At 34.4% G+C, this 13292-nt stretch overlaps 1 protein-coding gene across 1 annotated transcript in view; it reads left to right on the top strand.

The window, feature by feature from the left end:
* Positions 1–13292, top strand: part of PAN3 (Poly(A) specific ribonuclease subunit PAN3) — a 339191-nt gene that overhangs the window by 287650 nt on the left and 38249 nt on the right. Inside the window, exon 14 of the mRNA XM_090403152.1 lies at positions 9932–10061. Within this exon, the coding sequence (XP_090259278.1) occupies positions 9932–10061 (130 nt within the window). The remainder of the gene's footprint in view (positions 1–9931; positions 10062–13292) is intronic.

The raw sequence follows: 13292 nt of genomic DNA, 5'->3' as shown, positions 1-13292 counted from the left end.
CCAAGTAAAAAACCTAGCTCTAACACCTCTGCTAACTACATTGAATTTTATGTTGTCAAAATGTTGTGAAATTTTAATTTCACAACATTTTGACCTTCATATTATGATCATCTGGAGTACACACACACACACACACATATATATACAAAAACAAGCTACATTACATTTCTAATAGTAAGCCAAAGTGACAATGATTTAATTAATCGTTAATCTACTGGCCTGACCTCTAGTGAAAAAAAAACTGCATCAAAGTTATATGCTATTTATAACATTATCAAAGTATAAATTCATATAGATAGTTTTAATACAACAAAGTAGTTGCCTAATCCATAATTTAACAAGTGTTATATTAGAGTTATGATCCTGGATTGCTTACAGTCCTAATTATAATTAACTCTTAGACTGAAAGGTTAAGTGAATGGAATATGTGTCATCCACATTCTTGGGCCCAAGAATAATAATCACCATGTAACACTAAAAGAAAGGATTCATTTTTAAAACTGTTTTAAAAAACCCTATCATTTAAAATCAAACTTCATACTTATATTTGATATTGCATTTCCATTTATTAATGTGTCATAGCAGTTGATTTAATCAAGTCCCTTCTGCCTCCAAGACATATTTGAATGTACGGTTTATACTGGAATTTCACACGAAATGGAAAATCATAGCAACAACTGGATGGGACAACTATGAGTTCTTTCCTCCTTCGCACATCTTGAACCAATTTCTATATGGAACACTTAGAGAACCAAACTCTCAACACAACTATTCCAAAACCACTGATCTTGCTGTGCTATGCTATGTGTTTGCAATTTAGTTCCATGATACATAAACAGATACATTTTTAGTGCATTAAAAGCTACCACCATAAATTTCTAAAATACATTTTGCATATCTTTTCAAAATACATATCTTTTCCAAACTTATATATAAAGTTTGGAAAAGATATGTTGATGATATATTCATTATTTGGAATCACGGGCACACAACTCTCACAGATTTTCTTCGTCATCTAAACATCCAACATCCTAATATAAAATTTACTGCTGATATAGAAAATAATAACTCTTTACCTTTTTTGGATGTTATGCTTACACGATACTCTGAAAGATTAAAAATCTCTATGTACAGAAAACCTACGCATACCAATAGATATCTGCATAATCTTTCTCATCATTTTCCACCACAAAAACTTGGAATTATATCTACCTTAGGACACAGAGCACGTTCTCTCTTAAATGAACAAGATGAACTACAAAAAGAAATGAATCACCTGACTCTTATTTTTAAACAAAATGGATACTCTGAAAAAACAATTAAGAAACTTCTTCTGAACCCTCCTAAGCAGTGCACAACAGAGACTATTAATTTTAAAGGTAGCATCTCTATTCCATACATTAGCACAGTCTCTAAGAAAATAGCTAAAGTCCTTAAAAAATATAATATCAGGACCTTCTTCACCACACTTCCAAAAATCCGCTCTCTAATCAGCCATCCAAAACCTACTCATCACAACCTTAAGTACCCTGGAGTATATAAATTGTGGTGTGATTGCAATATCCCATACTTTGGTCAAACTAACAAATCTATTGAACAACGCATAGAAGAGCATAAGAGAGACATCTCATACAAAAGATCTCATGCAACTGCTTTATCCAGTCATGTTCTTTTTTCAAATAATCCTAATGATGACCAACAAAGCCACTCTGTATGCTGGAATAGATCAGAAAATATTTTTCGCTGTGAAGATGAGTTTGAAAGAAAAATCGTAGAATCAAGGGAAATCCTACTGAACCCGGTCCACTTAAATAATAATTTAAGTTATAACATCCCAGATAGCCATGCTGCAGTTATTCAATATTGGCGTTCACGTGAACTTGCACGCACAATTGCAACAAACAATGGCACGCCAGTTGGAACAACTTGAAAAATACAACGTTTTTATGTATCGATTATGTGAGGCAATTTGTACCTGTAATTTCCAGTTTGTTTATTTAAATAATTCAATGTTTATTAGTATTCCTTTCCTTTATAAATACCTGAAGAAGGCTGCTATGTGCCGAAACTGGTATTTATCATTAAAATCTTTATATGTTATCTCGGTCTTGGAGTCATTAAATCTATTTTTTAAAATATATATATATATATACACATACACACACACACGATGAGAAGTTGTCTTGAGGGGAAAATGGACACAGTGTTTTGGTGGCTGAGAAAGTAATGGATCTGATAAACTTATGCCAGGCTAGAGGTGAAAGTCAGTCCAAAGAGAGATTTCTGATTGTTTAAATTACAATTGCTTAAACTGGTCAAATTATTATACCGGATTGTTGTTGTTTCATGTACTGTGACGAACTGTTTTTGTGCTCCGAAGATGCTGGATAGAATACCAGCAAAATATCAGCAATAAGTTAATAAATAGTTATTTTCTTATCAGTCTGTGTTCTCATCTATACTTTTAAAAATAAATCGACATAAATAATAGCTTATTAACTGTTTGTTTTGAATAACCATTTTTCTGAAAGGTTGTAAGAAGAAATTGAAGTTCTTTGTTAATATCTTCTTCTTCACAGAGGAGGGAGTAAGCATGTTTGCCTAGCATAGAAATAATGCCAAGTTTTTGAGGTGGATAGTGATGGGACTGTGCACGGAGATATCTATTGTTGTAAGTGGGTTTCCTGTAAATAGAGATTTTTAATTTCTCAGATACATGTGTGAGTTTGACATCTAGGAACAGAAGAGAGCCATCAATTCCTAATTCTGCAGTAAATTGGATTTTTGGGTGTTGGCTGTTGAGGTGGTCTAGAAAATTCTGTAAAGACTCGGGTCCATGACTCCAGATTAAGAAGATGTCATCTATATATCTTTTCCACAATCTAGATTTCAATGGGAATGAAGAGAGAGATAGCTTTTTCTTCAAAAGATTCCGAATATAAATTCTCCAGTATGGGCAATAAAGGATTGCCTGTGGATTAATAAAGACATTACTTTTTTTTTATAATTTATCTTTTAACAGAGTAAGAACTTCTTCTGTAGGCACATTTGTGAAGAGCGAAACAACATCAAAACTAGCCATTATTTCTTCTTTTTGAATATGTAGGTTTTTGACACTCAAAACAAAATCAACAGAATTTTTAAGGAAAGAGGAGGTCGAGCCGAATAAGCATTTTAGGGATTAGGCTAAATACTGTGAGAGTTTATAAGTAGGTGAATCAATTCTTTCTACAATTGGTCTTAGTGGAGTATTTTCTTTGTGAATTTTTGGTAATCCATATAATCGAGGGATTAAAGCATGAAGTGAAGCAAAGCATTTTAATCATTCACAACTCTGCATGCAAAAAACCTGCTTCTCACTCCCTTGTGCACACTCTCTTGATACAGCTTCCAGGGATGACCTCTTATTCTCCCCTGATCTTCCATCATTTTATGAAAAATCTCTTCAACATTGATCTTATAATAACCCCTTACCAACTTGTACATCTCTCTATTATATCACTTCTCTTCCTCATATCCATTAAACTCTTTAAATTGCATCTTCTCAATCTTTTCCTCATATTCAACATTCCAGAGATCAGAAACTACCTTAGTCAACTGCCCTCTGGACTGTTTCCAACATCTCTTCATTCTTTTGAAAACCAGGTGACCATGTCTGTGCACAGTAGTCCATATGTGGTCTAATCAAGGCCTTATACAATGGAACAAGAATCTTCTACAAGTCTGTGTCTTCCTCTGCATCATTCCCAGAATTGTTTTTTTGATTAACTGTTTTAACAAGAAGACAACTATTACATAAGTGACCCTTTCTGAATCCATTTTGTTCTTCTACTGAATGTTTCTGTATATTTTGTATCCAGCATCTAGTAGACTTATTCTTTTATAATTTGAGCATTTTTATTTATCTCCTTTTTTTGAAAATAAATGATATCATGAATTTCTTCCAGTTGTCTGGAGCTGTTCCTGATTGGAAAATTTTATTTAACAGATTTAATATTATCTTATTCAGTTCCAAGCCAGCATATATAAATGGTTCCATATTTATTCCATCATTTCATGGTGCTTTTTTGTTTTTATTTTTGAATTTCAGTTGATTTATCTATTGTTATGGTTTCTAATTTGCTACTTGCTTACTTATTATGTTAGGTGTTTTGAATTCTTTATCTTTGCATAGGTTTTAATAATTATTTCATTCCTTTTTATTATGATACTATATTTCTTTGTTTAGATTTTTAAGATTTTATATGTTGATTGTGTTCTGTTCAGCTCTGTTTCTAATTCTTTTGCATAAGTATTCCAGTGTTTTCTATGTAAGGTTCTAATTTCTCTTTTAACTATGATATTCTTTCTTTTATAATTTAGTTTATTTTCAACCGTATCAGATAACCATTTTCTGTAAGCTTAAGTTTTTCTCTTTTATTATTTTTCCATGTGTTCATTTCACTTCCTGATATCCCTTTTCCTATGCAATTTTTTTCCCTAAGCTGCCATTGGCTGTTTTATTATGCTATTATATTACATATTTTCTTCCATTCTGTTTCAGTATTTTCATTTGCCTCTATCTCTAGTACCCCCCTTAAAGAGTTGGCCGGAGGCCAGTAGTTCTAATATCATGAAAGAAATATGATAATTAGAAAGAGGCTAAGAAAAATTGTGAAAAAGAAATTTGGAAAGAATAATGACCAGATTTTTACTTTAAGACAAATAGTTGAGAAATCATGAGAATATAGCACTTCATAATCTATCTGTGTAGATTGATCACATTATGAAGGAAAGTTGCATTAAATCTGATATCAAAATAAGGAAAACTAAAAATGCAGCAGATATTCTTCTTAAATAAATCTACTACAAGTCTTCAGAGTTCTCAGACAAATTTCATAATAACTAACAAATTTGTTCTGACAGTCAGCCATAAAATGACTGCAACTATGAATCTATGTAGGAGGGGAAAAAAATAGAACAATTAAAATATTTTGGCTATTTAGACAACCAGTTTTAGTGTAGATAGCAAACTAAATATTGAAATTGAAAACAGAATATAAACTGTGCTTATTCTGTTATTTATGCAGTATAATGGCATGGTCGGGAGTCCTCTGAATAAATTTATATGAAATAAAACCGGCATTAGTCCAAACACCAAACTTATAGTATACCAGATGGATTCAAGTTAACTTAGCCTAATAATCTGAAAGTGCAGATTAGAAATGAAACAGTTGATTGAAGACAGGAGATCATGCAGGAGTGAGCAGATGGCATCATTGGCAGAATCCTACTAAAACCGAAGATTCACATTCATTGATATAATTAGTAGTGCCTTACTGAAATATAAGGTCTAACATATTTGAATCCTGAAAAATAACACATTAATATGGAAAAAAATTGTTAATTAAGAGTTCATAACGATGTAAATTTAATCATTAGTACTACGAGGGTTGTTTGAAAAGTTCAGTAAAAAAATAAGTTAAACACATTTTTTTGGAAAAAATCACCTTTATTTCTCAAAATAAGTCTCCATCAAATTCTACACATTTGGTCCAGCGAGTTTTCAATTTTTTCATCCCATCTAAAAAGTAGGATTTGTGCAAAATAGTCATTGGACAGCCTTGTTCGAAGAAAATTTTTTCCCACCGAGCCGAGCCAAATTTTTAAGTTTGGGAACAAGAAGTCACGCTGGACCAAGTCCAGAGAATATGGTGGAACCAATTCGAACCTCAATTCATGCAATTTTTTTACGATGGCCGATGTGTAGGACGGTGCATTGTCTTGATGAAAGAGCACTTTTGTGCATGCACAAAAGTGTTCTTTCTTACCCTTTTTCAAATAGTCTATCATGATAATTCCTTGGGAATCCCAAAAAACAGTGGCTATCACCTTCCCAGCAGACAAAACAGTCTTAGCTTTTTTCGGTGCTCTTTCACCGGCATTGTTCACTATTTTGACTGCTGCTTGGACTCAGGTGTGTACTGGTGGATCCACGTTTCATCTACATTCACGAATCGACTCAAAAAATCCTGCGAATTGTGACTAAACATCGCCAAACACTTCTTTGAAATGTCTTTTCGTATGCAGTTTTGACCAACAGTCAACAATCGCGGCACCCATAATGGACACAGCTTTTTCATGTGCAATATTTCCTGCAGGATATTATACACTCATTCAGTTGAGATGCCTACAATCTCATGCACTTTCGCTCTATGGTCTTCCATAATGATACCATGGATTTTGTCAATCATTTTCTTCGTAGTGACCTCAGTCAGGCATCTGGAGCATGCTTCATCTTTGATGGACTTACGATCATGTTTAGACTCATTTATCCAAAAATAAATAGTCTTTAATGCTGGTGCAGAGTCCTCATGAACTGCATCTAACTCGGCTTTGATTTGTGTGACCATCTACTTCTTCAAATAAATGCGTTTTATCACTGCACGAAACTCGTTTTTCTCCATTTTTAGGAAAAATGCGAACACTATCATTTAAAACATTTGCCAAACTGAGAGCTGCATGTCGCATGTGGCTAAAATTTTGCCAGGGTCATGAAAAAGATGATACGTGCCAACACTATGAATGAATTGTGTTGCTGTCTATTGGAAATTTACCAAACTTTTCAAACAACCCTCATATTTATAATATTGTCTATCATTCTTTCAAGATACACTTCAGGAATTTGTTGATATAATGATTAACCACCCAGCTGATTGTGGTGGATGAAATATGTCAATTATCTTAAACTTCATCTCCACATTTTACATGACAGATAAACAGGTTGTGAGTAGTTATGGTGGTTCAATACAGCTAATTGTGTTTACACATTAAATAGCCAAGAAATTATATTGTTTAATCCTTTATCCTAGTGTAAGCAAACAAAATCTATGCATGAAGTATCTTCACAACTGAGCTACTTGTATATAGAGACTAATGATTTCACATTAATTGCTTTAATATCCCATAATGCAGAGCACTTTCAGTAATGCATAGTGTTATATACTTGAGTATAACACTATGCATTATGGATAAACATTATTAAAATATCATCAGTGGGAGCCGGACCCAAAAGACGTACCAAGATTGAAGTAATGTGGAAGTCATATACAGGTAACCCTCGTAAAACATGGCATTCCTACAACATGGTTTCGCTCTAACACGGTTCAAGAATTGGGGAAATCCCCATACAACATTGGATGTGATGAGAGCTTTTAAGAACAAGCACCATCTCATTCGATATTTTTCATTCGAGCGTGTATGTTGTATTAGATTTGCATACAGAATTTTAGAATTTATTAGAATTTTAAATTCATTTTGTTCATGGAGTATTAAACATATTTTAAGACTTTCACTGTTTTCTTCTTTGTACTATTCTTTGCATGTATTCTTGAACCTTCTTTGCATGTATTCTTGAACCTTTTTTAAAGAAGTGTTAAATATTTCCTTTTTGTGAATTAATTTGTAGCTCTGAACAATGTCTGCCGGAAGTAAAAAAGTACCTCTTAAAAGACATTTCATCTCGCTAGAATTAAAAATATAGATTTTGGATCATCTTAAAAAGGAGGAAAACGTATCATATGTTGCAGAAGCCCTTGGATTTAAATGAAGCAACAATCTGGACCATACAGAAAAATGAACAGAAAATTAGTGCTTCCGTTGCTGCAGGTTGTTCTATCTCTGCAAATATGACAGCTCATCCCAGAGTACCAATACTTGAAAAAATGGAAAAAGCCCTTAGTATTTGGATTGATGACTGCTCAAAAAACAGATCCCACTGATAACAACAATGTTACCAGTGTGTTGTTTAATAACACCAATGTTATTAAACATAAAACTTTAAAAATTTACAACTACTTAAAAGAAAATGGAGAATCTGCTATTAACCCCAACTTTATTGCTAGCAAAGGTTGATTCAACTGTTTTAGAAAATGCTTTTCATTACAAAACATGAAAATACAAGGAGAAAGCGCATCAGCTGATAATGAAGCTGCCAAAACTTATGCAAAGGAATTGCAAGAAATTATTGAATAGGGTGGATATACAACACATCAGGTTTTTAATGCTGACTAGATGAGGCATTGGTTGAAAGAAAAATGCCCAAGAGAACATTTATTTTAAAAAATGAAAAAGTTGCACAAGATTTTAAAGCATCAAAAGACCATGTAACATTGCTTATGTGGAGTAACGCTTCAGGCAATCACATTGTAAAACCTATGCTAGTTTATAAATCCCTCAATCCTTGTGCAATGAAAAACCTAAATAAGAGTGCTTTACTGGTATGTTGGATGTCAAATAAGAAAGCTTGTGTAACTACTGATTTATTTAAAAAATTGGTTTCTAAACTGTTTTGTATCAAGTGTGGAAAACTACTTAAAGCAGAAAAATCTAGATTTTAAAGTTCTACTGATATTGGATAATGCACCCAACCATCTGAATGATTTAAATCACCCAAATGTCAAAATAATTTTCTTCCCACCAAATACAAGTTCATTACTTCAACCGTTAGGTCAGGGAATTATAACTACAATTAAAACTAATTACATCATGAAATCATTGCAATGGGTTTTGAATAAAGTTGACGATGAATCTATCGAAGTCATGTAGGCATGGAAACTTTTTACAATTTTGGACTGTATTAATATCATAACTTCATCCATCAAAGAAATAAAACCGACAACGTTAAATGCCTGTTGGAAAATTATATGGCCCGAGTCAGTTCAAAGCGAAAATCTAATCACACCAGCAGAAAACAGAATGGATCCAATAATAGAACTTGCTAAGTCTCTAGGAGGGGAAGGTTTTGACGATATGAATGTCAAAGATATTCAAGAATTACTGGTGGAAGAAGAGACTGATGAAGCACATTTGTTGGCAATGGTATCTGGGATAAACCAAATTAATTCAGAGGACGATAGCACAGATGGAAACGATCAAGTTAAACATTTTACCCTGAAAAGCATAAAGAAAGGTCTAGACTTAGCCGAACAATTGGAGTTATATTTTCTAAATGAAGATCCTTCCACTGAAAGAAGCACAAAATTTAAGAGAGAACTTCACAAGTGCTTAGCTCCATACAAAGAAATTTATAAAGATCTCTCAGCTAAAAGCAAACAATCACAAATAACAGAATTTTTGCAAAAAGTAGAGCATAGAACTCAAGATGCTGCTGAAGAAAGCTCAGAAGATGAGGATATTTTGCCAGAAAGAAAATGCCCTCATTTAATGGTGCTTAGTAGTGATGACGAAGAAAACATTATGTAATAATATTAATATGTAATACTTTTGATCAATTATTGTTTTAATAAACATGCATCTCTCTTAGTTATAAAAAGAAAATAGTATAGTTTTTTAACTTTTGGAACCTAACCCTGTTTTTTTTGTACTAGTTCTTTGTTTCGTATAACACGAATTCGTATAGCACGCCATTTTTTAGGAACCTAATGACCGTGTTATACGGGGGTTACCTGTATATCCCATATACAATAGTGAAAAGGTATAGTACCTTACTATTCAAATATGATTAGAGCTAGTTGAAAGTTTTTTCACTTGGTTATAAATTAAAGATGCCAAGAAATTATGTTCTTGTTTAATCCTATATCCAAGTGTAAGCAAACAGTTTGTATATGAAGTAGCTTCATATCTTCTTTGATGAACTCATTAGCCTCTATATACAAGTAGCCTAGTCATGAAGATGCTTCACATGACTAGGCTAACTTTGTTTGCTTATGCTTGGATGAAGGATTAAACAAGAATATAACTTCTTGGCATCTTTAATTTATAACTAAGTGAAAAAAGTTTCAATAGCTAATATATTTATTTTGCTGAAAGCTTTAGTTGGGTTTTCTGAATAAAATTGATGTGATTAAATATATTTCAATTTTTTTCATTTTTTGTTATTTGGAGAATTTTCTAAAGATTATATTATATATATAAATCTCTTTTTTCAAAGGTATCTTCTGTCTAATCAGTCTCGTGCACGTAGTATCAATGATATCATGCCTATGATTGGTGCAAGATTTTATACTCAGTTAGATGCTGCTCAGATGAGAAGTGATGTCATTGAAACTGAATTAGCCAAAGTAAGTTAACCAATCTCTCTCTCTTTCTTTCTGTGCATGCTGGTCTTAATTTGATAATTTGTGTAATTTGGATATGAATTAATATCGAAAATGTTTTGGAGATAGTTTTCGTTATTGAGACCACATGTTTATTAAACATATAAAAGAATAAAAAATTCTCAATTAATGAACAGTTGGGAAGTCAAAAAACATCCAATTGACTATTAGTTATCAATTATCTTTGGTTGTTGTGTTAAACTTTTATACACCATTACCTCTGATGATATAAGTCTTACGATGAACAAAACTTGTCAGGATTTTTTATTGTTTAATAAACATGTGGTCTCAATACCAAAAACTGTCTCCAGAACTGCTTACCCACAGAAACCTTTGCTTACATATCCAAAATGTTTGTTATAATGATCAACTTAATATTCTGGACATAGCCTAGTTGTTTCTTAACTGTGCACTGCTTAATTGTCTTCAAATACCATACCGGATTATTTTCATCATTGTGTATTGTGAACCTCTCTTTATTATACTACACAGTTTTCTTTAAACTTTTCAAGTTATCCTTTATGAGCTATAGTATTCTATTTTTTTTAATACTTAATCAGCTGCTTAAATAGGATATTTGAGATGAAGCATCTTAAATATGTATTACTGTGTTGAAAGAAATTTCACAGCTGCTACCCAAATTAACATCTAAAAAGTCCAAGATTGGTAGAATCAACATAGGAAGTATCAGTGGAAAAGAAATGGAACTAGCAGAAGAACTAGATAATACCAGACCATCATAATGGGAATGATAGAAGAGGAGAGAATGGAAACAGTAGGAGAGAGGGAATGGTAAGAGGTGTAATGTACGGTGACTCAATGAACCGTGGTGTGCAAGATACGATGCGTGAGGGGTGTTTGCTTGGAGGAATGATAGAGTGTGGCTATGGCAATTAAGGCTGAAAGGGTGGATGAGATGGTGATGGTAGGAACAAATGACTTGAGAGGTCATGTAAATTGGGCACCGAGAGATATGAGATTCTTGCTTGAGATAGTATGAAAGAAGACACAGAGAGAGGAAGGATAGTGTGTGTTGCCTAGGTATCATTGTGATGAGCTTGGCAGAAGAGCAGTCATGTTGAATAACATAATAGCTAGAATGTGTCAGAAGAGAGGATTGGAATATGTGGATGCTTGGACAGCGTTTGAGGACAGAGAGGAATTGTATGCGAGAGACCGCTTGCATTTGAATGAGGAAAGACATAGGCATCTGGAGAGATTGCTGTTCTGAACGAGTCAGTGTGTCAATGCAGGGAAACTAGAATGCCCAAGGTGGATGATAGCAGGGGTGACCTCTTGTGGGAAAGGGTACTTGAGAGAAGAGGAGACATCATCAGGTAGCGATGAGCCCAGTGAAGTCTAGGGGGAATGACACTGGGTATAGAAATAGTGAAATTTTTTTGCTTTATACTAATACCAGGAGTATTCGGAATAAAGGAGACCGCTTGCATTTGAATGAGGAAAGACATAGGCATCTGGAGAGATTGCTGTTCTGAACGAGTCAGTGTGTCAATGCAGGGAAACTAGAATGCCCAAGGTGGATGATAGCAGGGGTGACCTCTTGTGGGAAAGGGTACTTGAGAGAAGAGGAGACATCATCAGGTAGCGATGAGCCCAGTGAAGTCTAGGGGGAATGACACTGGGTATAGAAATAGTGAAATTTTTTTGCTTTATACTAATACCAGGAGTATTCGGAATAAAGGAGAGGAATTGGTGGCACTGATAGCATCAGCCTGGCCAAAGATTATTGGGATCACTGAGACGTGGTTGACAGAAGATGATATAATAACAGGAATAGAAGTAGCAGGGTACAGCATTTTTCGACAGGATAGAAAGGGAAAGCGTGGTGGTGGAGTACTGCTTATGATAAGTGACGCCTTATGTCCTCTAAGAGTGGAAGCTTTGGAAGGCAGTGACACTAAATGATTTTGAAAGCATATGGTGTGAGGTAGAGATAGGCAGGACGGGATATTTAGTGGGGTGTTGCTACAAACCAAGGAGCAAAAAGGGTGGGGAGTGGAGATGTTTAGAAAGTTGAGCTTGGCAAGTGCAAGAGGGATGATTGTTATGGGATATTTTAACTACAGCAGTATAAATTGGGGAGAGGAAGATGCATGTAGCAATAAGGGAATGGAATTTCTAGAATTTTTGAGGGACAAATGTCTTAGGTAACATGTAATAGAGGGATCAAGAGATTCAAGAGTTTTGGATTTGGTCATAGCATCAGAAGAGCTGATAATAAGTGAGATGACATCTCTCCCACCAGTTGGAGAGAGTGACCATGTGGTTTTGACTTGGAAGATGAATAGACATGCAGGAGTATCAAAGAGAAGGGAATATATGTGGAATTATAAGGCAGGTGATTGCAATAGTCTTAGACATCAACTTGGGGAAGTTTCATGGAGGGAGGAATTGGAGGGCCGGAATATCATTAGTGCTTGGGAAATTGTGAAAGAATATTTGTTAGCAGCAATTGTAAGCTGTATTCCACAAGTGAAGAAGAGGACACAATTTGGTGTCAAGTGAATGACAAACAATATTAAACAGGAGCTGCATATGAAAAGAGGCTATGGAAGAGATATAAGGAAACAGGTGAAGAGTAGATGCATGGGGAATATAAGACACAAGCCAAATGAGTGACTAGTATGGTCAGGAAGGCGAAACTGGAATGTGAGAAGAGATTGGCCCTAAGATCCAAAGAAAATCCTGGGGAATTTTTTAGCTATGTGGCCAGTAGGAGGAGAAATGATTGTGATGAATGACATCGTGGGATAAAAATGGGAATAGAGTGACTGATGCAGAGGACATAGTGGAATTGTTCAATGAACACTTTATTGGTGTATTTCATCCTGGAGGAGTAAATTTTAATACTAGAGGGATAGGGCAGGTTCGAGGTTTAGAAGTGCAGGAGGAGAACATGTTCCAAATACTGAGTACTCTGGATGTCAGTAAAGCTGTAGGACTGGATGATATTTCACCACGAGTTTTGAGAGAATGTGCTAAAGAACTAACAGCTCTTTTGACCTGGCTTTTCAATGAAAGTCTGGCTACAGGAAAAGTGCCAGGGAATGGAAGGAAGGTAAGATAGTGCCATTGCATAATGGTTGTAGCAGACTGGAAGTGTCTAATTATAGGCCAGTTTGTGTGTCATCAGTAGTTGTTAAGATCCTGGAGAAATTAGTTAGGGACTGTATA

The sequence above is a fragment of the Typopeltis vanoorti genome, chromosome 13 (assembly GCF_054136105.1).
Source record: "Typopeltis vanoorti isolate ZY-2024b chromosome 13, IOZ_Tvanoo_1.0, whole genome shotgun sequence".
Classification (NCBI taxonomy): Eukaryota; Metazoa; Arthropoda; class Arachnida; order Uropygi; family Thelyphonidae; genus Typopeltis; species Typopeltis vanoorti.
The sequence above is the reverse complement of the archived record's forward strand: the minus strand, read 5'-3'. Positions and strand labels throughout refer to the sequence as shown.